The 24,574-nt window shown below is 44.3% G+C and overlaps 1 protein-coding gene across 2 annotated transcripts; it reads left to right on the top strand.

Moving 5' to 3' along the window:
• Positions 1-494: 494 nt before the first annotated feature.
• On the top strand, positions 495-24,386 carry nrde2 (NRDE-2, necessary for RNA interference, domain containing). 2 transcript variants are annotated; one of them, XM_084045514.1, is made up of 19 exons: positions 495-570; positions 2,024-2,129; positions 2,671-2,892; positions 3,699-3,839; positions 4,560-4,816; positions 6,034-6,254; positions 6,539-6,748; positions 7,786-7,975; positions 9,660-9,793; positions 10,053-10,173; positions 12,446-12,618; positions 13,723-13,894; positions 14,218-14,438; positions 15,435-15,978; positions 16,505-16,899; positions 18,090-18,229; positions 18,492-18,633; positions 23,236-23,307; positions 23,598-24,386. In XM_084045514.1, the coding sequence occupies exons 1-19, from the start codon at positions 501-503 to the stop codon at positions 23,721-23,723; spliced, it is 3,657 nt and encodes a 1,218-aa protein (XP_083901640.1). In that variant the 5' UTR covers positions 495-500; the 3' UTR covers positions 23,724-24,386. The 2 variants fall into 2 exon arrangements, with proteins under 2 accessions (XP_083901640.1, XP_083901641.1); XM_084045515.1 differs by having other exon boundaries at positions 6,043-6,254.
• Positions 24,387-24,574: the final 188 nt, after the last annotated feature.

Genomic DNA, 24,574 nt, shown 5'->3' on the forward strand with positions numbered 1-24,574 from the left:
TTTCTTGCTGTGAGAACAACATAGTCTTCGTTGATCACGTGAACACCTGCTTTTATGTTGTTGTTTTTTACTTTACTGGATTCCCGATTTTCAATACTTCTACTCCACTACATCTCAGAGGCAAATATAGCCCCTACGGAACCTCTCCCTCCGCTAGGGAGAGGTTCCGTAGGGGCTAAGGCAAATATTGAACTTTTACTCCACTACAATTATTTGAAAACTTTAGTTACTAGTTACTTTGTAATATCTGAGTAGCTTATTCCACCACTGGTTGTTAGTTTGTTGATTACTTTTGATGCTAGTCTTTTCCCTTTTTTTAAGGTATTAAAAGTCCTTAAATTGTCACTTGATGACTGTCATATATGGGACTCCCCCAAAACAATCATGTCATGGGGGTCCCGAGCATAGAGGTATAATATAACGGGTCCCGACCCACAGGTTGAGAACCACTGTGTGACTTCATATCCTCGCGACTGTTGTTTACATGCGACAGAAGCAACATGGCGCTGTTTCCAGCCTTTGCAGGAGGAGCAGCGAGCAAAGTAGAAGATCCGTCTAAAGACTCTAAAGGTTGATAAGGATAATTCCTTTTAACAGGTCGTTCATGAAAGTCCTTGCGGTCTTGTTTCCAATGAGAACCTGTGAGCAATTAGGGGTTAAGAGTCTTGCTCAGGGACAAATTCAATTTCATTGACACATATGTTGGGATGGCCTGGAATCGAACCTGGGGCAACCAGGGCCTTTGGCTCCCTAGGCGGGCTCACTAACCACTCAGCTATGGCCGCCACGTTCTATGTCTAAAACCCAGCCAGAACCAGAACTATTGTTTTAACCTCGTTACGTGTGTCTTCTGTCCAAAGCAGGAGCCCCGAAACATGACTGTCATACCATGACAGTCATGGAACCGATTGTTCCTGGTTTTCGATTTTTCTTTGACATTTACAACTCTCACATGTACATAAACGTTCAGATTGTAAATGTAAAGTGCTTAGCCACGAGCCACGGATGTTACAAGTTGAGCCGGACCGCGATAAGTACCCGTATCTCCCGTATTGTTCAATAAAAAGCATTTTAATCCGATCGGCGGCCATTTTATATTTTAAAAATAAATACATTGTAATGTATGAGAGCGCAATACACCTCCCAACCGGAAGTGTCGCATAGTTTAAATCATCGGAGAAAAATTAGAGAAAATGGCTGGCGATCGGGTTAAAAAGCTTTTTATTGAACAATACCGGAAGATACGGGTACTAGACTGGTTGCGGCTCAACTTGTTACATCCGTGGCATGGGGGTGAGCACTTTATATTTGAAATCTGAACGTTTATGTAGATGTAAGAGTTGTAAATGTAAAAAAAATCGCAAACCAGGTACAAGTGGTTCCATGACGCTTGTGACAGACGAGCGTCATGTGAACCATGGCTGCAGGAGAACCTAACATCAGAGTCAGCTGTTGTAGCTGATGTTAGCCAACATGTTCAGTGGTGGAAGAAGTACTCAGATGTTTTACTTAAGTAAAAGTATCAATACTGCAATGTAGAAATGCTCTGTTGCAAGTAGAAGTCCGGAATTCAAAATGTACTTGTACTGAGATGTAGTGAGGTAGAAGTACTGAAAGTATTGGAAATACTCCAGTAAAGTAAAAAAATACTTCAAAATTGGACGTACTGTACTTTTTCCACCACTGTAAATCCCCATCCATGTTTAGTGTGATATCTGTTCGATCCAATGCCAATATCTCAGTAATGTAATTATGTTAGCCCCAGCCCTGATCAACATAACCACTGTGTCTGTACTGTATCCTTTTGTCAAAAATAGCTGCACTTTTTGGCTAATCTCCCCAGAATATGGATGCTGCAGTGGTCAAATGGGTGCTTTTCCAGATAACCTTGAATGGAAACGTGTGATGTCTTGGAACTTGTTTTGTCGCCAAATGTAGACAACTGGTAATTATGCACTGCTTTTGTAGCTCTCCTGATCACCCCCACTCCGTCTCTCTCTCTGTTCTCTCCACCACCTGTCAGATTTAGACTGGCTGAACAATAAGAGTTTTCGGACTGATGATGCCTTCTCTCTCCACCTACGGACTTTGGAGAAGACCACCGAGAGGCCAGACCAAGAGCACCCAAGGTAGAACACTGCCAAATAAATAAGCAACTGCACTTTAGAAACAAACCCAAAAAAATGCAACCCGCAACTACCAATATTTACAAGCGACTTGGGAGAAAAACAAGCCCAAAGTCGATTATACAGTAATAAGCAGACATGGCAACACTGGTTAAAGGCCTGGTTGAAGACAAGCTGTGTACAGCATCTGCATATCTGAATAATGAGATGTCCTTGTTGTGTACATGAAAGAACGATCGCGGTGAATGAACCAGCTGAAAGGATTTGTTTTAGACGTATTTTTAACTTGTTTTAGGCAGATTTTCTGTAAATATCGGTTATCGACCATAACAGCAATGTTGGCATGATGGCATCGGTATCGGCCAGAAATGTCACATCGGTGCTATTTAATGTATTATCCATTTGTAACTCAAGTGTACAAATGTAACCAAATGGACCGTGTACAACCATAGCCCCACTCTGCTTCAGAAAGCTAGTCCACCATGTCATTCTTTTGACTCAGTAACTTACATCACAACCGTGCTCAACCTATCCCGATCCTCAGCCTAGGCAGAGAGGCCAGTTCCGAAGAAGAAGAAGAAAGAGAGCAGAAGAAGGGGGAGAAAGCGGAAGACGGAGATGAGCCACCGAAGAAGAAGAAAAAGAAGAAAGAGAAGAAGAGGAAGAAGAAAAAAAAGCACAAGAAAAGGAGTGAGCGGTCCTCTGACAGCAGCGGCTCTGACTCCGACACCATCTATCCCAGTGACCTGAAGAGGGACACAGACAGGTAACACACACACACACACACACACACACACACACACACACACACACACACACACACACACACACACACACACACACACATATTATACACACCAGAGCCCCACGCATGAGGGATTTGTGGAATGTTCCATGTTCCAAAAAATGTTCCCTTGACAAAACAAAGATAAAACATTGCTTTTACATATTCTTTATTACCTTTCCATGCCATAATGAATCATTGACTGTAGATTTTGCAAGGCAGAATGAATCACTGGTGTTTTCACATCAACAGTGCAGTAAATTCTGCAAAAGTAAATAAATCTTCCATTTGCAGTAATGCCACTATTATTGCCACATTTGCTTACATACATATTCGATGTATTATTGCTGGCATACCAGCGTATCAGTCGATGCTCTAATGATAAACATCCATTAAAAGCACACTCGCTTGCAGTCAGTACTCTTAAACAATTCACACACATACTGTACATCTGCATACACTAGATAACAACCAGAGAGAGATGGACACACACTCATGCCTATATGTTATCCTCTCTAAATTGTGCTTGATATACGTCTGTCTGATAGTGTGCTTGCATGTACACAGTGAAATCCTTAGCCTTAAATCAACGCTAAAGGGTGTACAAATGGGAACCAAATTAAACGAGACACTGAGAATGTTACTGTTTATGTGAGAGGTCACATGTAGATCTTTGTTGTTTGTGCTTGTGCTGGGGTACTTTTTTGATGACTTTAATTAACAAACGTGCATGTGTGTGTGTGTGTGTGTGTGTGTGTGCGTGTGTGCACGTGTGCGTGCGCGTCCAGTCCTCAGGCTGCTCCGTTGGCCAGTCGTTTCTCCTGGTTGGATGACATCCATTCTCACACAGAGCAGCCCTTCTGTGTGGACCCCAAACCTGACGCTGCCAACTGGACCTACAGGTCCCTCTACAGGGGAGACGTAGCCACGTACGTATCTCACTCTCTCTGCTTCACCCTCGCTCTCTCCGGTTCAACCATGGATAGAAGACATTGTGTCCTTTGCTGGGGACCGCCCATGGAGCCCTCCCAAGGACCCCTGGGGGTCCACCGGACCCCACTTTGAGAACCACTGGTCTAGGCAGACGTAGGCAGTAGGGGTGTAACGATTTTTACAGCGATACGATACGTATAAGCATACATGGACGATATTGGTTCATTCATGGCGATACGATTCAATGATTTGTAGTCGATACAGTAACTTTTTAGCAAAGAAATTAAATATGTGTGAAACGTGTGGATAGCGCAGATTTTTTAAGTGAAAAATGAATTATTATGGATATAAATAAGTAAACACAGTGATACTTGACATGAACACAGAGAATACACACGTATCGACAGACCAAGTGTAGCTATATGGAATGGAAAAGTAATTAAACCTCTCTTTTACTTTTTTCTTAAAATTGCTAAATACAACGCACGAGCACTTAGTATCGATACAATCGATTATTTGCATTGGAAAACGATACGATACAAAGTCAAACGATACGATATGTCGCTGTTTACATATCGATATGCTTCGATTGTTGAAATTAAAATCGATGCAGTTACTGTATCGTTACACCCCTAATAGGCAGGAAATGACGGTATCAAAGACACTTTTTCTCTCTCCGTCTCACTCGTTGTGTCTCTCATCCTTTTGCGTTGCAGGTACAGGAGAAAAGGCAGCTCGTCGTTGGGTCTGGACCCTCGCAAACAGCAAGTGAGCTGGGAGGATTCCGAGGCGAACAAGAAACAGAAGGCCACGGACAAGAAGAGGCTGGAACGATACTTCTCCTCGGCCAGTCGCCAACTGCTGCGATCTGAGTCCGCCGTGCCTACGTTACCCACAATTCCAGAGGGCAGTGATGCTGTCATCAGCCCCACCTCCTATCTCCCTCTGGGCTGCGAGGTCACAGGAATGATGGGTAAGGATGTTGTTTGTTGTTGTTGTTGTTGTTGTTTTTCAATTCATTGTGCTTTATTTGCATGAATATTTACGCATAACATGAGAGCAATAATATATGCTGTGTGATTATGGACGACACCCCATTCAGGAATGTTCATGACAATGTGATGAGGAAAAACATCACATGGATGCAACTGGGACGTATCATCAGTGTTGTAGCCTGGGGTCATAGGGTGTTTCGGGTCTCGCAACATACACCCTCGCCCAGGTGACCCAGCCAGGGTTGATCAAGCCCCGACTTACGTCCCAGTAGCTACCCACGGTCAGTCCTACAGGGCAAGACAGGGCCACTCAGTCCGCTTCTCCGGAAGTACTCTGCCGGGACTCGGGGAGGCTCTGGCACATGGAGGGACTAGGCTCTGTGGGTTGACTCCTGGCCGGGCTCCTCCTTCGTCTCACCAGGTCCAGGACCTGAGCGCTGCGCCAGATCCGCTGCACCGCCCCGATCCAAACATTTCCTTCTGGCGTAATGGTTCCTTGGGCCGTGGTGGTACTGCAGGCTCCACTTGCGGATTGATTGAATGGCCCTCCTAAAGGCCTCACCGCGGGTTTGTTGGGCTTCTTCCTCACGGAAGACACAGCATGGGGCGCTAACCCATACTGCTCCCGGGATGCCGTCTACATTCCGGCTGTCACCAGTCTCTCCTGTGGTCAATTAATTTTACAATTTACATTTTAGGCATTTAGCAGACTTTATCCAGAGCGACTTACAGTAAGCAAGGTGAACACATACATCAATCTAGGATCAGGGACGCAGGAGGGCTTTGAGCATACTCCATTCGGGGGGGGGGGGTTAATACCGAATTAACCGAAGGAAGGTAACAAAAAAAACTAAAAAGTAACAAACCGCTGGCATTTTAGAACCCTTCAGTTCTAAAATGCCCTCTGCGTCCCTGTCTAGGATCATACTGTAGGCAAATCAAGAACCTAGCATCAGTGTAAACAATATAGTATGAAAAACAATAATCTGTACATGGAAACTATAGAAACTATAGGATTCCAAGTAAACAATGGAACCTAGCATCTGTCTAAATAACATCTAAATCTCTTCAAATTAGAACAAAAATGTCCTTTTATAAGAAATCAACCTGTAGCTGTCATGTCACGGCTCACTTTCCGCTTAGCCATCCATCAGCCATAGCCCTCTAACCTGCGACACTTATGTTGTCTACACAGGGGCGAGAGTGGAGACATCGTCTGTAAATCCCCTGGGCATATACGACGCCTCTACCGAGTGCTGGCTGCAAGGCAAGGGACAACGGGAGCAGACAGACGGCCAGCCGCAGGACCCACAAAAGGGTGGGACCCTGCTGGCCGGGAGGACCGAGGACTTTAATAGGCGGCTCAGAGAGCAGCCAACAGACACTCAGCTGTGGATAGAGTTCATACGATACCAGGTACAGCACGGCGCAGATATCTTTCTTTCTTTCTTTTTAACTTTACTGAGAATTCCTTTTTTATTCTCTACTGCAGTTTTTCTCAACGTAGGGTCGGGGGAACCCCCAGGGTTCGCTGAGGGGTGTTCCAGGGGGTCCACGGCCAAATTAAGTTAATATAGAATCAATTTAACCACTTTACCCCTACTTTATACTTTAGATCTACTGCTATTTTCAAAGCAATTTGAGAAATATATATAATAATAATAATTTAACAACACAAATCTTCTCTTACCCCCTTCCAGGATGAGCAGAGCGCTGCGGCGTTCGTGGTCGAGGGCGAGGCGGTGGAGCACCACAGGGCCTCGTATCGGGCGGTCCAGGAGAAGAAGCTGAGTATAGCGGAGCGCGCGCTGGCCGCCAACCCCAGCTGCGTGGCGCTGCAGCTGGAGAGGCTGAACATCTGCCAGGAGCTGTGGGAACCCTCGGCCCTGGCTAAAGAGTGGAAGAAACTGGTAGAGCTGTCACAAAAAAATGTTTTACTTTGACATTTTACTTGACAATTAATTGTCACTCAAAAGATTGCGATTACTGATTTAATTGCGTTTCTGTCTTTGAACATTGGAACCTTATGAATACAAATTACATTTCTGTTTGGCTTCAGGGGTTGACACTAATTAGTTGCCCGGCTATCCGTGGCAAGTAAATAAATCGTTCGGGCAAGTGGAGTTTGCTTTCATTGCCCGACGGGCAAGTGCGTTTGAATGGGCAAGGAACCGTCTTCATTAAATATTATTGTAGCAGTTGTGCTCATTCAGACTTTCAAAGTGACTGTCGCCACTCTGTAGTTATCGATTTGATTTAACATTAATTTGATTTACTTTAATTTCTAGCAAGTGGGCATGACCTTTGGGCAAGTAGAACTTGACCTGTGCTTGCCAGACGGGCAAGTGCCTCTGAGACCTTAGTGTCAACCCCTGGGTTTATGACAAATAACATTTGTCTGCTATTTCCACTATTTTTGAAAATGTTTGAAAATATATGACGATTATGCATCCTTGACAACATTGATATTCAACACACATACGCGTAGTTACATCTATATGTAGTCACTAAAGTATGATGTAGGAATACTTTACACTTTCAAGAGATATTTCTGTTCAACACTAAGCCCTGCCCAAGAATTGACAAACGTGTGTGCACACGGCACACGGCACCTTTGCAGTTTTGAGTTAGCGGTCTTCTCTAGATAAAAAGTTGTTCCAGCCGAGACCAATTCTTCCAATTTAGGCGATTTAGCAGACGCTCTTTATCCAGAGCGACTTGCAGTCAGCAATAAGCAAGGTAAACACGTACATTGAATGCAGAGAGATAGTGTAGTGCCTCAGTAAACTAGGATCACAGGTAAACGAAGAACCTAGCATTAGTCTCCAAAATAACAATATGTACATTGAAACTATAGGATTATTAAGATACCAGGTAAACAATGAACCTAGCATCTGTCTAAATAACATGCCATCTATAATTATTGGATCGTTTTCTGTCGCCGCAGGTGTTCCTCCACCCAAACAGCGCCCCCCTGTGGCGTCGGTACTTGCTGTTCACCCAGAGCCATTTCAGCACCTTCACCGTGTCGAAGGTCAACGCCGCCTACGGCAAGTGTCTGAGCACGCTCGGTGCGGTCCAGGACGGCAGCATGGTGTCCCATCCCGCCCTGCCGGGGACTGAGGAGGGCATGCTGGGTAATGAACGCACTCTTGTCTGTTGGTTTTCCGCTTTTAACCATTAAGACTGGGAACGCATCTGTGTAACCACTTTAACCATTATCTTATACTTTGGCTATTAAAAAATAGCAGATCTACAAGCTCATAGCGCGGCACAGATGAGCTTGTGAATCTGCTATTTTTGAAAAATCGCAAACATTTGTGCATATCTTTGAATATATATATTTTTTTTTAAAGCGAACATTTTTAACTCAAATCTTTGCTTCTGGGGGGTCCCTGGAACAACATATTTTGAGATGGGGGTCCGCGGCCAAATACATATCATTTTGGGGGTCCTTGACATGAAAAAGTTTGAGAACCACTGATTATAGCAACAGAAGGATTTATATTAGAAGACATTTGTAGAATCCCTAGAAGCAAAGATTTGAGTTACAAATGTTCGCTTTAAAAACATATATATTCAAAAATGTCCACAATTTAAAAAAGAAAATAGCAGATCTACAAGCTCATAGCACGGTACTTAGTGCTGCACTATGAGCTTGTATATATGCTATTTTTGAATTGCCAAAGGAATCTAAAAATGACACACAGATACGTTTGCGGTCTTAATGGGTTAATGTGATATGACAGTGAACGCTTATAGAGTACCGAAGTCCTGACGTCACTCCCACTACCCCCGGGTTACGGAGGTATTTTTTCTATTAAAAATACCATAGCGAAATCTTAGATCTTAGGTCATATAAGAACTGGGTTCAAAACATCAACAAATCAGCCCCGCGATTCTGTCAGGTATGTGACTCTAGTGTAGTTTATGAGTTGCATTTGATAACGTCTGTGTTTGGAGAACTTTTTTATTTTCTTACTCTTTCACCGCTAGTTGATGCTTCATATCCATGAGTGAAATCGTGGGGCTGATTTGTTTATTTTTGGAGCAGACCAAGTGAACAAAAAAAGTTTAATCTGAAACACAATTTTATACAACATAGAGGGGGTCCCTGCTTCATCTCTCTCAGTCTGGGTTCAAACCCAGAACGTTGTGGCTATGTGCATTACCAGGTCGGGGCCACCAGGGTGTCTCCAAGGCACACTTTTAACCTCTGCTCATGAAGCACCACTGATTAACCACTTTCAACCTGGTTCCACATCCCAATGTTTTTGGCATGTCATTGTTGGGGGGGGGGCACACACAAATGGTCAAAAATAGCATATTCGGTCAATAAATGGCACATTGTGTGTGTGTGTGTGTGTGTGTGTGTGTGTGTGTGTGTGTGTGTGTGTGTGTGTGTGTGTGTGTGTGTGTGTGTGTGTGTGTGTGTGTGGCATTGGTGGAAAGTAACTAAGTACATTTACTCAAGTACTGTACATAAGTACAATTTTGAAGTATTTTTACTTTACTGGAGTATTTCCAATTTTCTATACCTTTACTTCTACTCCACTACACCTCAGAGGCAAATATTTTACTTTTATTCCACTGCAATTATTTGAAAACTTTAGTTACTAGTTTTTTTTATACATTTTAGACATGATAACTTGTGAAACGGGACATTCTGCATAATGAGTACATTTTGATGTCAATACTTTTACTCAAGCAAATGTTGAATACTGGACGTTTACTTGTAACGGAGTATTTCTACACGATGGTATTGATACTTTTACTTAAGTAAAATAATGTAGTACTTTTTCCCGCCACTGGTGTGTGTAGACATCTTCAGGCAGCAGTGTCACTTCCTGCGTCAGAGTGGTCAGTCGGAGAAGGCCATCGCTCTGTTCCAGGCCCTCGTCGACTTCACCTTCTACAAGCCTGACACCGTCCAACACCTGTCCACCAGGCAGCAGGTACATGTGCGCACGCACACACACACACACACACACACACACACACACACACACACACACACACACACAAACTGAAGGTGGTATGCACGCAAATCACACTGCAGGTACGCGCTGGAGGCAGGCAACGGTCTTGCATTTGTTATTCATGTGTGTGTGTGTGTGTGTGTGTGTGTGTGTGTGTGTGTGTGTGTGTGTGTGTGTGTGTGTGTGTGTGTGTGTGTGTGTGTGTGTGTGTGTGTGTGTGTGTGTGTGTGAATAGGTGGAATTCTTTGAGACGTTCTGGGACAGTGGGGAGGCGAGGGTCGGGGAGGTCGGAGCCCGTGGTTGGAAGGCCTGGATGCTCCAACAGGAGAGAGGAGGATGGCTTCAACCTAGCGCAGGTAGTACACACACACACACACACACACACACACACACACACACACACACACACACACACACACACAATAACACTACTCACAGGGGGTTAAATTTGCAAATTACCCATAAACCTAAAGTCCTGCTCCCCCCCAAAATCTTGTTTTTTTGTTTGGTTCTTTTTGAAGCTTAGCTATGAAAATCCTGGTACTTTCTTGTGCTCTGCATTAGCCTGGTTCCATACCATAGACCCCGCCCACTCTCTGAGTGGACTGCCTCTTGGTCTGGAGTTGTAAATGTGAACCTAAAGCCAAATTCCAATACCGAAAATCTCAGCCACTCGCTCACTCCCACTCGGTCACTCCGACTTCCAACCGGAAGTAATTGCGGTCCAATTGTTCATGTGCGTCTTGGAGGAGGCGAGTGGAGTCGAGTGGAGGAGGCGAGGAGGCTCTCCACTTCCGCATTGAGCGAGTGTACATCAAGTGTATCCTCGACCACTCTCAACAGCTCCTCCGCGGCAGACTTCCGCATCACGTGTACACTTTTTTTTGTTTTTTTCCCCTTCTCCCGTGACGTATACATGGTCCTCCTCCTCCACATGTGCCGAAAACACCGGCCGCACCCCCCCCCCCCCCCCCCCCCCCTCGCCCCCGCCGCTCACTCGTTGCGCATCTCATACACAAACACACACACACACACACACACACACACACACACACAGTGTAAAGTAACGCAACAAACCACTGGCTTTATTGCGTTGTATCATGATATAAATAAAGCATAATACAATTATACATTGTAAAATATATTGTGCACATTTATTCTGTCTCAAAAGCTGATAGTTTCTCTTCGTGCATGCCTCAATGCAGTGCACGGACTACTAATTACTGTGACAAAGATTATGTTAACATTGTTAACTTCTGGGACGAAGAAAAAGAAAAAGAAAAGAACGGGTGGAAAACGGAACGCTCGTCCAAAACACACTGCCCCTTTTTTTTCGCGGGCCGAGGCCGCCAGATTAGACCTGGGGCGAAGGTGTTTTAGGACGAGAGGTGCGCGAGCACCGCAATGGAGAAGAAGGACCCGCCGATATTTCCTTTTTGCTTGTTATTGTTTGATGGCGACACAATCATGACTGATACACACGAAAGAAGACCCTTCACAGCTAATAGGGAATGTTACATTTTAAGAATCTGTTCATATTTGAATGAGTATGGCTATAGTCTCGGCTGCGACGTTTCCTTTTTGACACACATCTACACTTCATGGAGTACATTTTTGTACTGGCGTTCTGGGGACTGTACGAGCAAAAAGAGGGACAGGTCAGGATTAAATTCATAAATGTAAGTTTGCTCATCCTGGCGCTTCATTCACTATTTCAGGAATAAATGGCCTTGCACAACAATGTTAACTATAAAGATAACGATGTGGCCATCCCCATTGAGGAATTGTCTATTCTTATATTCTGTATAATTCTATACCTGCATATTATTCTATGCATGTATATTTTCATCCACGGCTCTGGTCTAGCTGTGTGAGATGTCATAAGTGATTGCGGAATTTGCCGTCGCTTTGAAATGACGCTGCTGAGTGCAGTCCGATCCTTTGAGGGCAACCGCTCGACCACTCGTCCTCGCAAATAATCCTCGGCTCCTCGCAGGGGCGGGGCTTAGGCGCGAGTGGAGGAAGCGAGGAGAGTGAGCGAGTGACCGAGTTTTGGGGAATGGAATTCAGCTTATGACTTCTCCGGTACAAAATGCGTTGTCCAATGAGAGGCGGAGATGGGCATGGGGATCCCTTAGGATTGGTTTAGGGAATTTCTAATCCCCTCCCCCTTCTAATCCCCGACACTGGAGCTAATTTCAGACTGAAGCTCCATGCAGCTTCAGTCTGATAATCAGGCTAGCTCTGCATATCTCCAAAGCATTAATATAGTATTTTCTCTCACTCAGACTGGGTGTACAGTATATATTCATAGCTCCTGCAATACTAAACGAGGGCAAGAATAGAGCAAAGAAAGAGGTATTGCAAAGCTCCTTTGGGGTGTTGTTTGGGTGAGAAAAATACTTGAGATGTACATTTATTTAACGGAGATGATTTTTTCCTGATGATTTAAACCACACCGTGGGGGCTTTAACTCATGCACCATTGTGTGTGTGTGTGTGTGTGTGTGTGTGTGTGTGTGTGTGTGTGTGTGTGTGTGTGTGTGTGTGTGTGTGTGTGTGTGTGTGTGTGTGTGTGTGTGTGTGTGTGTGTGTGTGTGTGTGCGTACGTGTGCGTGCGTGTCCTCAGATGAGGAAGATGAGGAGGAAGAGGACGAAGAGGAGGTGAAGGACCGCAGCCAGCAAAGATGGAGGATTTGGTTGGACGTGGAGACGTCCCGCGAAGCAGCTCATTGGCTGCCCTGGAGGCCGGACAAAACCAAAGGCCAATCAGTGGAGGACTGTGAAGACCCAGACAGACAGGTGATGGAGGGAGGCGGGGCGAGATGGGTGGAGTAAGAAGATAATATAATTAATTAGAGTTTCACTGACGTAGTAGTTGAAGCAGATGTGGGGGTTCTCTCTATACAATGATATCTGGAGTGTTACTTGTTACTTTTAGATCTACAAGTAGTGTTACTTTTAGATCTTGTAGATCGGCTATTTTCAAATAGACTATGTATAAATAGGGCTGAAGTGGTTAATCTATGTTTTATAATATAATCATTTATATCTGCAAAGTAACTAGTAACTAAAGTTTTCAAATAATTGTAGTGGAGTGAAAGTACAATATTTGCCTCTGAGAAGTAGTGGAGTAGAAGTAAAAGTATAGACAATTGGAAATATTCCAGTAAAGTAAAAGTACCTCAAAATTGTACTTAAAGGTGTAGTGAAATGAAAAATATGTTTTTCACACTTTTAGAGCATATCCGTGGTCATCATATGGGCATACCTACCAATAGATGCAAAAAAAAAAACCCATTTTTGTGTATTTTTACATCTAAAGTCCCTAAAAAGCCAATCTTAATTACTTCCTGTAAACGAAAACGTGCTGCGTGATGACATAACACAGCCTTCATGAAAATAAATGAATCTTGATTACATGCACCTGTTTGATTCCCATAGCTGCACGTTCTTCAAACACAGCTGATTTTAATTACAGAGACACTCCGTTTTGAATCTCATTGAAGATGAGTGTATTACTCATTTTAAACTTCATCTGCACACTAAAATATGTATCTGAAAACATTATAGGTTAGAAATAAGCCAGGTAGTAGCAAACGTGCTTCACTGGCCGTCTCTCTCTCACTTGTAAACAAACACTAGCCGTGTGCCGCACGGCTGAAGTGATTGAGATCCAACGTCCCATAGACTGAAGGGATGGGACCTTCTGATTGGTTTAGAGTCGTTGAGCCGACGTTTCAGGCTGAACCTTCAAAATAAAATGACCGAAAATGTCACTTCAGTGCGTCTTTAAGTACAGTACTTGAGTAAATGTACTTATTTACTTTCCGCCACTGATTTTTGGGTTTGGCGCCACACTGAAGAATCCCATTGCTGAGGCGTAACTCACTTGTGTCCTCACAGGTCCTGTTTGACGACATCGGCCCGTCTCTGATCCGGCTGTCCTCTCCAGACCTCCGGCTGCGTCTTGTCCTGTCCTTCCTGGCCTTCCTGGGTCTGCCTGTGGACCCTGTGCTCTCCGGTGCCCCCTGTCAGCCCAGCCTGCTCTTGGATGACCTTTCTCTCCTCACTCGGGGTATTGAGAATGAGTGGTTATATTGGAACATGTGCACTATACTCATTTTCCCTATGTGCACCAGAACATTTTTGTTTTAGTCGTAGTCTTTTGAATGAAATTCCATTTAGTTTTAGTCATCTGAAATGTAGTTTTAGTCTAGTTTTAGTTGACTAAATATCATACTATTTTGAATCTACAGTTGATTTATTCGACGCGTTGTGATCGGCTATAATTTTTAACACTGGGCCTAGGCCATCTGGTAATCAGAAGGTCGCCGGTCCCAGTGTTGAACATATGTCCTTAACCGAAAACCACCAGTCTCACTCCCCGTTTTCTGCAAGGCAACGACCTCCAGCAACCTCTGACCTCCCATGACCTCCTGAACGTTGGCGTCCACCCTGTGGGTCACATGACCACCCTGCTGGGAAGCAGGAAGTGGCCGGGGCTGGGGAAGCAGGGCGAAGAGTTCGTCGCCAACGCGTTCCACATGCTCCTCCCGCAGGTCCCCGCCCGCCACCGAGCCGCCCTGTCGCTCAGCTGGATGCGCTACGAGAAACTCAAGGTTAGAGCAATTGTAGACCTTATCCAGAGCGACTTTAAATAATCATATACCGTTCATAAAATGCAAAGAGAACAGTGTAATTCCTCAAGAAACTGGGATCCGCTTGTAAACCATAACAACCTTGCATCAGTCTAAACCAGTGGTTCTCAACCAGTGGTCCGGGTACCACCAGTGGTCCTTGAGGGGGTTCCAGGGGGGTCCCCAGCCAAATTAATAGTTAGGAACCAAATTTTGACCCTTATGTGTCTGAAAGTGTTCAAATGGAACCAGATGGACCCATTAGGGTTCATAGAGCCTAACCCTGAGTTCTGAGAATCCAGAACTATTTTATAAAATAGCAAAAATAGCAGATAGCAGATTTACAAGCTCACAACACATTGTGAGCTTGTAGATTGGCATGTTTTTTTTATGACATAACTTACCCTTTATGGGTGGCTGGAGTTAGAATGAAAACGTAAAGAAAAAAACATCAGAACTTCACAGATTCTGGAAGGTTTGAGGTTATGGAAGGTTCTGGGTTACCCTCTGGGTTACCCTTCATAGTCTCTTTTCGACTATGAAGGGTAGCTATTTAATTAGAAGGATCCATGTATTATTAATAATACATGTATTATTTATGTTGGGGAATGAGGTGGAAAATTAAATTTTAGTAGTCTCCTTTCTATCTTTCTACTTTTAGCTGTTTCATTCATTCAGAAGTTTTTCAGAAGATTTCAGAAGTGTACATCGTTGAATTGTGTAGTTACGGTTTAGTGGTAGCGAGACAAAATTAGCGACATATCGAATACAGTTTTTTGGTCTATGAATATGGTGATATCACAGTTCTCAAACTGCACAAGCCGGGGAACAGTAGCTGAGCTGACATAGCAGGAAGAAAAAAAGTAACCTCAGCTGTGTGTGTGTGTGTGTGTGTGTGTGTGTGTGTGTGTGTGTGTGTGTGTGTGTGTGTGTGTGTGTGTGTGCGTGTGCGTGTGCGTGTGCGTGTGCATGCACCAGGTCTGGCGCTGCGTGCACGGCAGCAGCAGGAAACGCCTCCGCTCTCAGGGCAAGAGCAGCAAGCGCGTCGCCAAGCGGCTGCTCAAGGAAACCGACAACCGCTCGTCACTGGGGCTTTGGCGCGAGTACGCCCACCTGGAGTGGCTGCTGGGTAACCACGACGACGCCCGCAAGGTGTTCTCCACGGCGGTGGCGGCGGGTGCGGGTGCGGCCGGGGCCAAGGCGCCGCTGGCTGACCACCCCGCCCTCTGCGAGCTCTGTCTGCTGTGGGCCCAGCTGGAGGTGGAGGAGGGGGAGGAGGAGGCGAGGAGAAAAGGAGCAGAGGGAGGAGGAAGAGGAGGCCAACGGGAGGTGACCAGCTCCCCGGCGGTGTGCGTGCTGACCATGCTGGCGGAGGGCACGGCCCCCTCCTCCTCCTCCGCCTCGTCCCAGCCCTTGTCCCCCGTCGCCGTTCTAAAGGCCAGGAGGTCGTACGAGCAGAACCTAGCAGCCGGGCTGTCCGCACTGGACCAAGCTCTTCACAACTCCCACGCCGAGGAGAAAGGTACGGTTCTGACTGACTGCTTCCTGCTGCTGCCGTGCACGCAGCTCCAGACCTGGTGCACGCACGCACACACGCACACACACACACACACACACATGCACACGCACACACACACACAAGGATATTTCATGTCAAGACACTTTTTGATCCGAACTCATCTCACAGCTCTTAAGCAGGAATGTGATCAGTCAAAGCCACAGAAGTAGACAAGATTTTTGGCACACTGTCATTTTCGAGTACCAATAACATTGTTTGAAGGCAAAATATGACACTGTTCGGAATACAGGTATTGTTTCTATAAATCCAGGAATCTGTGTGTCAGCTTCGCTGATTGTTTGAAACACTTAAGCGTATAGTATATGGAAATCCCCGAACACTACCGTATGGTGTGTCATACAGTAGCTCAATGACATGACAATAACATCATAGATAGTCTTCTGAGTTCTCTGACAATAATGGGTACTGCACTACTGTTCTGTAATGTCTCGTGTCATCACTCCCCCCCCCCCGCCCCGCCCCACCCCAGGACTTCAAGAGGACGTTCTAGGAGAGAGGCTGCGTCTCAGAGGTCTGGTGGGCTGTCACGCTCTGTTTCAGTACCTCACCGTCGGCATCCAGGCCGCCGACGCCGTCTACGCAGAGGCCAGAGAGAGACTGGAGGGACTGCACGGCACGCTAAGCCACGCCGAGGAGGCCGCCGCGCGCGGCTCAGGCGACGTCGGCGAGGAACGCAGCCGGACGGGCGCGGCCGCTAAGTGCAGGCTAGCTTGCGAGTGCGAGGCGCTGGCGGTGCAACAGGCGGCCTTGCTAAGGCACCACACCGTCACCAGTGTGTTTCCACTGGCGACACTGAGACGGACTCTGACGTCTGCCCTCTCCGCCTGGCCCGGGAGTGCCCCCTTGTGGAGTTTGTACACACAGGTAATGCTGAAGTCTTTTGACAAAGACCTTAAGTTTTGTTTTCTGAGCTCCCCTCAAAGCAGTGTTCATTTTGATAGCAAATGTTGATTTAGTTTTACTCATAGTCTTTTGAATTAAATTCAATTTAGTTTGTCATATTTTAGTCATCTGAAATATTTTAGTTTTAGTCTAGTTTTAGTTTAAATATCATAAGATTTTAGTTTAGATTTTAGTGTGAGCAACATTTTTTTGGGGGGTTCCCAGCGTTAGGGGTCTCTAATTTTGGGAGTCCATTTGTGAAGAGGACCGTTTTAGCGGCTGGAATCAGTACAGAGGCCTGGAGTAGGGTTTAACCCGTAGGTGTATTTATTCACAAAACATGACAGACATTTAGGAGAAAACACCCAGACCTGGTAGCATTTGGCTTCTCACCCTCATCTCTCCTGGTGTGAAATGACAGCAGCCTTTTATAGCCAGCTGGAGCTAATGAATCTGGACTATACCATTTTACTTCACCAGTCATAGGGGTGTTTCTAAAACATATAATAAATACCTAACTAAACATACAGTAAATACATGAATATAAATAGCCTTAAAACACAAGTATTACAAGTCTCATTAACTACACAGGTTATTCAATAATTCCTTCTTCATACTACAACATCATTTCCCACTCACACCAGCACATCATAACCCCCCCCAGCTATCCTAATATGGTCCAGCCCAATCATGCTGACACACACATGGCAATTGTTAGGCATTCAATCAGACCTCAACAATAAAACTTACATTGCACCTCAACCATATTGCACCTAGTCTCTATTGCACATATTACACACATTACACCTGCCCATCATGATTGTCACACTTTAGTCTCCCCAGATGGAACTTGTTGGCTGAGTGGCCATCTCAGTCATCAGGGAACAAATCAATGTATTCAACAATAAAATAATGGCTGTGCAAAATACGCTGTGCAAATTACTAAAGTGCTAATACTTTGTGCAATTAAATCAACTTGGGTTTACAATATATGTGCAACACTTGTTACACCATTTTTTTACACTCTATGAGTTACAGACCCTGTAAGGGTCCACGAGGACTCCCCTGGTGGTCTCCCAGACCTAATGTCCGAGAACCAGTGGTTTGTCCTTTTGTGTGCGTTCTGTCTTTCTTTCTTTGGCGTGCTGCCTCTCACGCTACCTGTGTTGCAGGTGGAGAACCGTTACCATAGCGCGGGCCGGGCACGCCGGTTCTTCGACTCTGTGACCCGGGGCAGCGGTAGCGTCGTGCCTCGCCTCTTCGCCATCGTCGCCGAACAACAGAGGAAGCGGCTGGTCGACGCCGCGCAGAGGTAAAAAGCAGAGAGGGAGGGATTGTGAGCTTGTAGATCGGCTATTTTCGCCAAAGCTTGTAGATTGGCTATTTGGTGTAAAGGGGAAAAGAGCAGACCACGTACAGAGCCAACTCAGGTCAGGTTTGCTAGAGGGTTTAAGTGGTTATGGTCTTTCTATTGCACTTGGACTACCACTACCTGCATGACTGTTTATTATATAACTTTTATTATATAACTTGTATTAGTACTCTATGACTCTAAGCCTGTGGGGCTTCCGTAGGTCTGGTTCCTATGGCGATACCCTGCCCATCCTACCAGAGAATGGCCTTAGCAACCGCATCCGGGGCCTGTTTGAAAGCACCATAGCAACGGAGACTGGAGCTCACTGTCCACTACTTTGGAGGATGTACATGCACTTTCTGGTGAGACGGGAAACATGCACACACACACACACACATATCTGTTTTAATAGCGTTGTGAGAACACCCCAAAGGTAATTCCCATACCAACGCAATAACCACAAAATGCCTTACCTTTGCCCGACCTTCAACCCTAATTCTAACTGTAACATTAACCATTAACTCTAAAATGATGTTTTATCATTGTCAACAACAGCAAAAGGTTAGAACCTTTTGCTGTTTTTGTTTTTCAAGAGAGCATCTCACTTTCTCCTCTGACATTATTTTACCAGGTTAGTCCCACAGAGATCAATTATCTCTTTTACAAGGGAGGCCTGGCCAAGACAGCAGCCTAAGAATGTTTCGGACAAAACACCAATAAGCAACACGGAAATGTACTATAAGCGTTCAAAATAATAAAAGTACCTATACAGACCGCTACAAGTACCAGCCACTTCATTCACAGTTTTTACTGGAGATTTTAAATCAGGAAGAGAGACCAATTCCCTTTGGTTTCACACAGACAGCAACATGACCACATCTCGTGATCTCAGACTATACAGTCAGATCTCTGTGCAGTCAAAGTGCAAAATGTGCGATGGGAGTTTCCCCAAGCACAGCTTTATAAATGGAACAAGCACTGATGACTGAGGCTGCGAAAGGTCAGAGATGTTCGACCAGCCCTGCAATGAAGAGTATAATGATGAGCAGTGGTGGAAAGTGACGAAGCACATTTACTCGAGTGCTGTACTTAAGCGCAATTTTGAGGTATTTTTACTTTACTGGAGTGTTTCCAATTTTCAGTACTTTTACTTCTGCTCCACTACATCTCGGAGGCAAATATTGTACTTTTACTCCGCTACAATTATTTGAAAACTTTAGTTACTTTGCAGATGTAAATCATTATATTATAAAACATACTTTACTTTAGCCCTATTTTATACATAGGCTATTTGAAAATAGCCGATCTACAAGCTCAAGCTTGTAGATCAGCTAATTTCAAACATTTTAGTACTTTTACTTTTGGTACTTTAAGTATATTTTGATGCCAATACTTTTGTACTACTCAAGTAACATTTTGAGCACAGACCTTTTACTTGTAACAAGAGTATTTTTATACTGTGGTATTGCTACTTTTACTTATATCGGAGTACTTCTTCCACCACTGATGATGAGCGAGGGCTTCACAAGTGTGACAAATCTCAGAGCCCTGTGGTTATCTAACATGTGCATTTGTGTAACAGCAGATCACCATAATGAGTAGTACTGGTAAAGAAAAAGGTATCAGGGACCAGACTTTTGGCCTCAAAGGAGAAACGGGACATGTTTCTGAAATAAAGCCCTAGTTGTTTGTTTTTGGGGGGAGCAGCAATTTGTTTCTGTTGTCCATAGAATTTCCCTACAAAGTAAAGAAAATTATGTTAACAATAAAAACATTTTGGGAAGAAATTGTGCACGGAAGCAATTTAAAGTAAAAAAACATGCTGGAACGAAATGACGATAACTACCGGTACTATGTAATTTAGTTAGTAGATTGAGACAGCAGTCATTCAGTATCTCTCTACAGAATCTGGCCTTACATATTTGACCCACTTAGTCCAGAATTTTATGAACAAATCTATCTGAAGATTTAAAAAGTTATATTTTCTACAGTAGATCAATGGTTCTCAAAATTAGGTCCAGGGACCCTCAGGGTTCCTTGAGGGGGTTCCAAATGGACCCTTACAGGTACTGTAACTCTGAGAGTGTGCAAATGGAACCGACACTCTCAGATTTATGGGGGAACCAATGCAGTAGATGTTACTTTACTATATCTGTCCACTCCTCCATAGTGGGGAGATTTGGGAAGCAACCAATGCATTGTGAGAACATGTGATATCAAGACACCAAATACACACTCATCAGGTTGTCTTTCCTGGAAATCTGCATGTCCTAAAAATAATATGTAGAATTGCCTGGGCTGGGCAGATCAATGTTAAGTATGCCGTTTAGTGCTTTGTGGATCTCTGCCCAGAAAGGCTTTATCACTGGACGATCCCAAAATATATGCCAGTGACCAGCTTCCCGAAAACCACACTGTTGTCGCCAGAGAAATGTGCTTTCTGCTTTGGTGTAATAAAGAAACAAACAAGGCGTGTGCGCGTGTGCGTGTGCGTGTGCGTGTGTGTGTGTGTGTGTGTGTGTGTGTGCAATCCTCATTTGATATAGAATGATTACTTTCTCTTCCCATTCGTCTTTAGAGTCCTATATACTTAATCGTACAATATAAAGAAAAAGCTGATCTACAAACTCGGAACACATTGCATTGTGACGTGATGTGAGCTTGTAGATTAGCTTCTCCTTTTCCTTTTCGCCTATAATGACATGCCCAAAGTTGAAAGTGGTCAGTGTATTCTCTTCTTTTTCTTTTGGCTAATTCCCATCGAGGTCGCCACAGTGGGTGTCCACCTGCTTCTGTTCTCGGCGTCTTCCTCGGTCACTCCGGCCACATTGCATGTCCTCTCTCACCTCATCCATAAACCTCCTCCATACAAGTGGTTACCCCACCCTGCCTGCACTCTCTTCTTCAGCTCTCTTCCGCACTCCCCATTACTTTCCCCAGGTATTTAAACTCCTTCACCACCACCACCTCCACTCCCCTGGCATCCTCGCCGTTCCAATGTTCCCACTCAATGTTTTGGGGGCATCTATTGTTAGGTCCTCATTATGACCACAGATATGCTCAGAAAGTGTGAAAAAGGTATTTTTCATTTCATTAGGTCTTTAATGTCCTTTCCACCTGGAGGAAAAACAATGGGTATGGTATTTGGCTTCATGACTGAAAGGCAGTCGTCAAGCCAAATACCAGGAGATTCATAACGGGAGACCATTTCTCACCTCTTTCCCTGAGCTGTAATAAAGTGTTCTCAGGCTTCTCCTAACATGGTATTAAAAGCTTTGAACAGGTCAGTAAATAGAGCTTGAACACTCTGCTTCTTCAAAAATGCCAATGATATTATTCACCACCTTCAGCGTAATGGTGCTTTCTGAAACAAGACTGATGTTTAGATGTTTGTAATTTGTTATGTAAGTGTTCTCTTACAAGCAGCTTTTCAATGATCTTAACCAGAACTGACAACTTAGAGATGGGTCTATAATTATTTAATGAAGTGGACCCCCCCCCCCCCACACACACTTTCTTTTGGGAGAAAACATAGCCTGACTTTTATATTTTGGGAATCATAATGCTTACGGTGGGGTTGAGATTAGATGTGTAAGGTATAGTCACTATAGTGCTATACAATATGCAGTGTTCATATTTTGCGAATCACCTTTGTGCTTAGAGTGAGGTTGAAATTATATGTAAGGGAGAGTGCAATAAAATATGCTGCTATCTTTTAAGAAGTACAGTACGATTCTAAGTCGTCTGGAACAGCAGGTTTTTAGGATCTCGGAACTCGACAAGGCTTTTATGTGCTTCATCAACAGAAAATGGAGAGAAAGAGAAAAGTTGATCAGTAGCAAAGATAGTCTGTATCACAAACTGTGGTGTTCACAGATGCAGAGTTGGAGATGGAATCAAACAGTGAGCATTGAGCCACAGAACACAAAATGCTCATTAGCACAACTCATTATCGTTTCCACCGGCAGATAAAGATTTGAAGGCTTTCTAGAATGTCCATTGTTCGAATTTTCATTGGTAACTGAATGATAATACAAGATTTTGTTTTGCGATGTGCAGCGATTTCTAACTTTAAAAAAAGAAAATAGAGCCCGTCTGCCTCAGAACCTGTCTTTCTAGCCGTTTCCCAGGCCTTGTTTCTTATGTGTAGGAGACTAGACAATTCTTCTGTAAACCAGTCGTTATTAGGCCTTAACTCTATACTTAACGCCGAGGTGCATATCTAAATTATCTATCATTTCCGTAAAGCCACGATAAAAATACGATAGTTGCTACGTACATCGTCAATCAGATTTCAAAGTGTAACAAATGATACAAAAACACTGTGTTTAGTCACTTGTTTTATAACTGTGTGGTTTACTTCAGAACACAGTGGTCACTAACATCATTAGCAGCATTTATGGGCTGATGAAGGTTGGATATCCAAAACGTCTGTGTCAATTTTAGGCACAAAGGAAATTATTTTAATTTTATTTCTGTGTGACCCTCCTCTTTTTGAATTGTTAAAAAAGAATGCGTGGTCAGAGCGTGTGGTAATAGAAACAAGTTTGTTACAGTATTTATGGGGAACATTTGTGAAGATTAGGTATCAGGCCGGGCCCACACCTTCAGAGTTATTATGGGGGCCTGTCGACTAATCAATACCGAACTGGGGGTTCATTGAAATTCAAAAGGTTTGAGAACCACTGCCCGATACACACCACCTTCAGAAGCCGGCCTCTTCCACGTAGAAACAGACATGGGCATGTTGGCTACACGACACTGAGCTGACCATGTGATGATACAGAACTGAAGATTAGGTCAATTAAATATGATTTACCCTGGAAATGTATATTAGGATGAGTAGAGCTTATCCACAATATGCACACATTACAGAAATGTGCTGTCAGTTAACCTTTCTGTGTGTTTGTGTCTGTCTGTCTGTCTGTCTGTCTGTCCGTCCTATGTTCATAATTTGTTTGCAGGTGTCAGAGGGAAGCGTGGACAAGGCAAGAGGCATGTTCTACAAGGCTTTACAGAACATTCCCTGGGCCAAGGTGAGCCCCATGCAAAAAGCACGGCACACACACCCACACCCTTTATACAAAGCCATCATATCCTCATTATGTCAACCAGTGTCCCTTGCCTTACTATAATATTTCAATGTATTCTCTCCCTGTCGTCTATGTTTGATTGTGTGGGTGTGTGTATGGACGCATCCATGCGTGTGTATTTGCATTTGTTCATGTGCAAATGTGTGTGTATGTCTTTTCCTTTTGTGTGTTTGTGTGTGTTTGCTTTTGTATGCGTGCATTGTGTGTGTGTGTGTGTGTGTGTGTGTGGTCAGGGGCTGTACATGGACGCTGTGCAGCTGTTTCCTGAACATCTACAGGAGTTTGTAGATCTGATGACAGAAAAAGAGCTACGACTCAGACTGCCCTTAGAGGAGCTGGATATACTACTAGAGGACTGAACACACACACACACACACACACACACACACACACACACACACACACACACTGCTTCAGGTGATAACTGTTGAGTTATAGTTACAGACGGCACATAAGGCAAGTCCCTCCCTCTGACATTGCTGAGTGATTTTAGTTGGAAGTTTGCTGTTCGAGGTGTTTTGCAGCTGTTCCTTGAACATCAGAGAAAGAGCTACTACTAGAGGACTGAACACACACACACACACACACACACACACACACACACACACACACACACACACACACACACACACACACACACACACACACACACACACACACACACACACACACACACACACACACACACACATACACACACACTGGTCAAATTCAGGTGATAACTTGTTTTGAGTTAGCTTGATTGATAATGCACCCGTGGCACTCTGACACACTGCCTGGCAGGGATAGGACTCGAGTCCTATGAGTTTGAAACCCAGGCTCACCCTGTTGATATCCAGATGTGCACACACACACACACACACACACACACACACACACACACACACACACACACACACACACACACACACACAGTTTTCTTGAATCACAAGGTTGCAGAGGGCCAGTCTGAAGCCAACACAAACAATCTGTTCTAGCACTATGAATTGTAAAATAAAAAAATATATATTCTGATGCAAGTTGCATTTTGTGTGTTGAAGCTTTTGTTATTAGATACTTTTTGACAGGATTTCTTGAAAGTGACCTCATACATAAAGGGGCTCGTGTTAAAATGGTGTTGTCATTTAGATATCCGGAGTATTTTTTTATGAGTCACTTGAGTAATTGCAACCTCAATGAGCTCAACAAAGAACAAAGAAGTACTGTGGGG

The sequence above is a fragment of the Gymnoscopelus microlampas genome (genome assembly GCF_963454915.1).
Source record: "Gymnoscopelus microlampas genome assembly, chromosome: 20".
Taxonomy (NCBI): domain Eukaryota; kingdom Metazoa; phylum Chordata; class Actinopteri; order Myctophiformes; family Myctophidae; genus Gymnoscopelus; species Gymnoscopelus microlampas.

What these genes read in the sequence shown, in the direction of transcription:
- nrde2 (XM_084045514.1), top strand. Translation starts at nt 501, where the DNA reads ATGGCGCTGTTTCCAGCCTTTGCAGGAGGAGCAGCGAGCAAAGTAGAA. An exon ending in TGCGCTACGAGAAACTCAAG is followed by an intron (nt 14,439 to 15,434) that starts GTTAGAGCAATT and finishes TGCATGCACCAG; the next exon opens with GTCTGGCGCTGCGTGCACGG. An exon ending in TGTGGAGTTTGTACACACAG is followed by an intron (nt 16,900 to 18,089) that starts GTAATGCTGAAG and finishes CCTGTGTTGCAG; the next exon opens with GTGGAGAACCGTTACCATAG.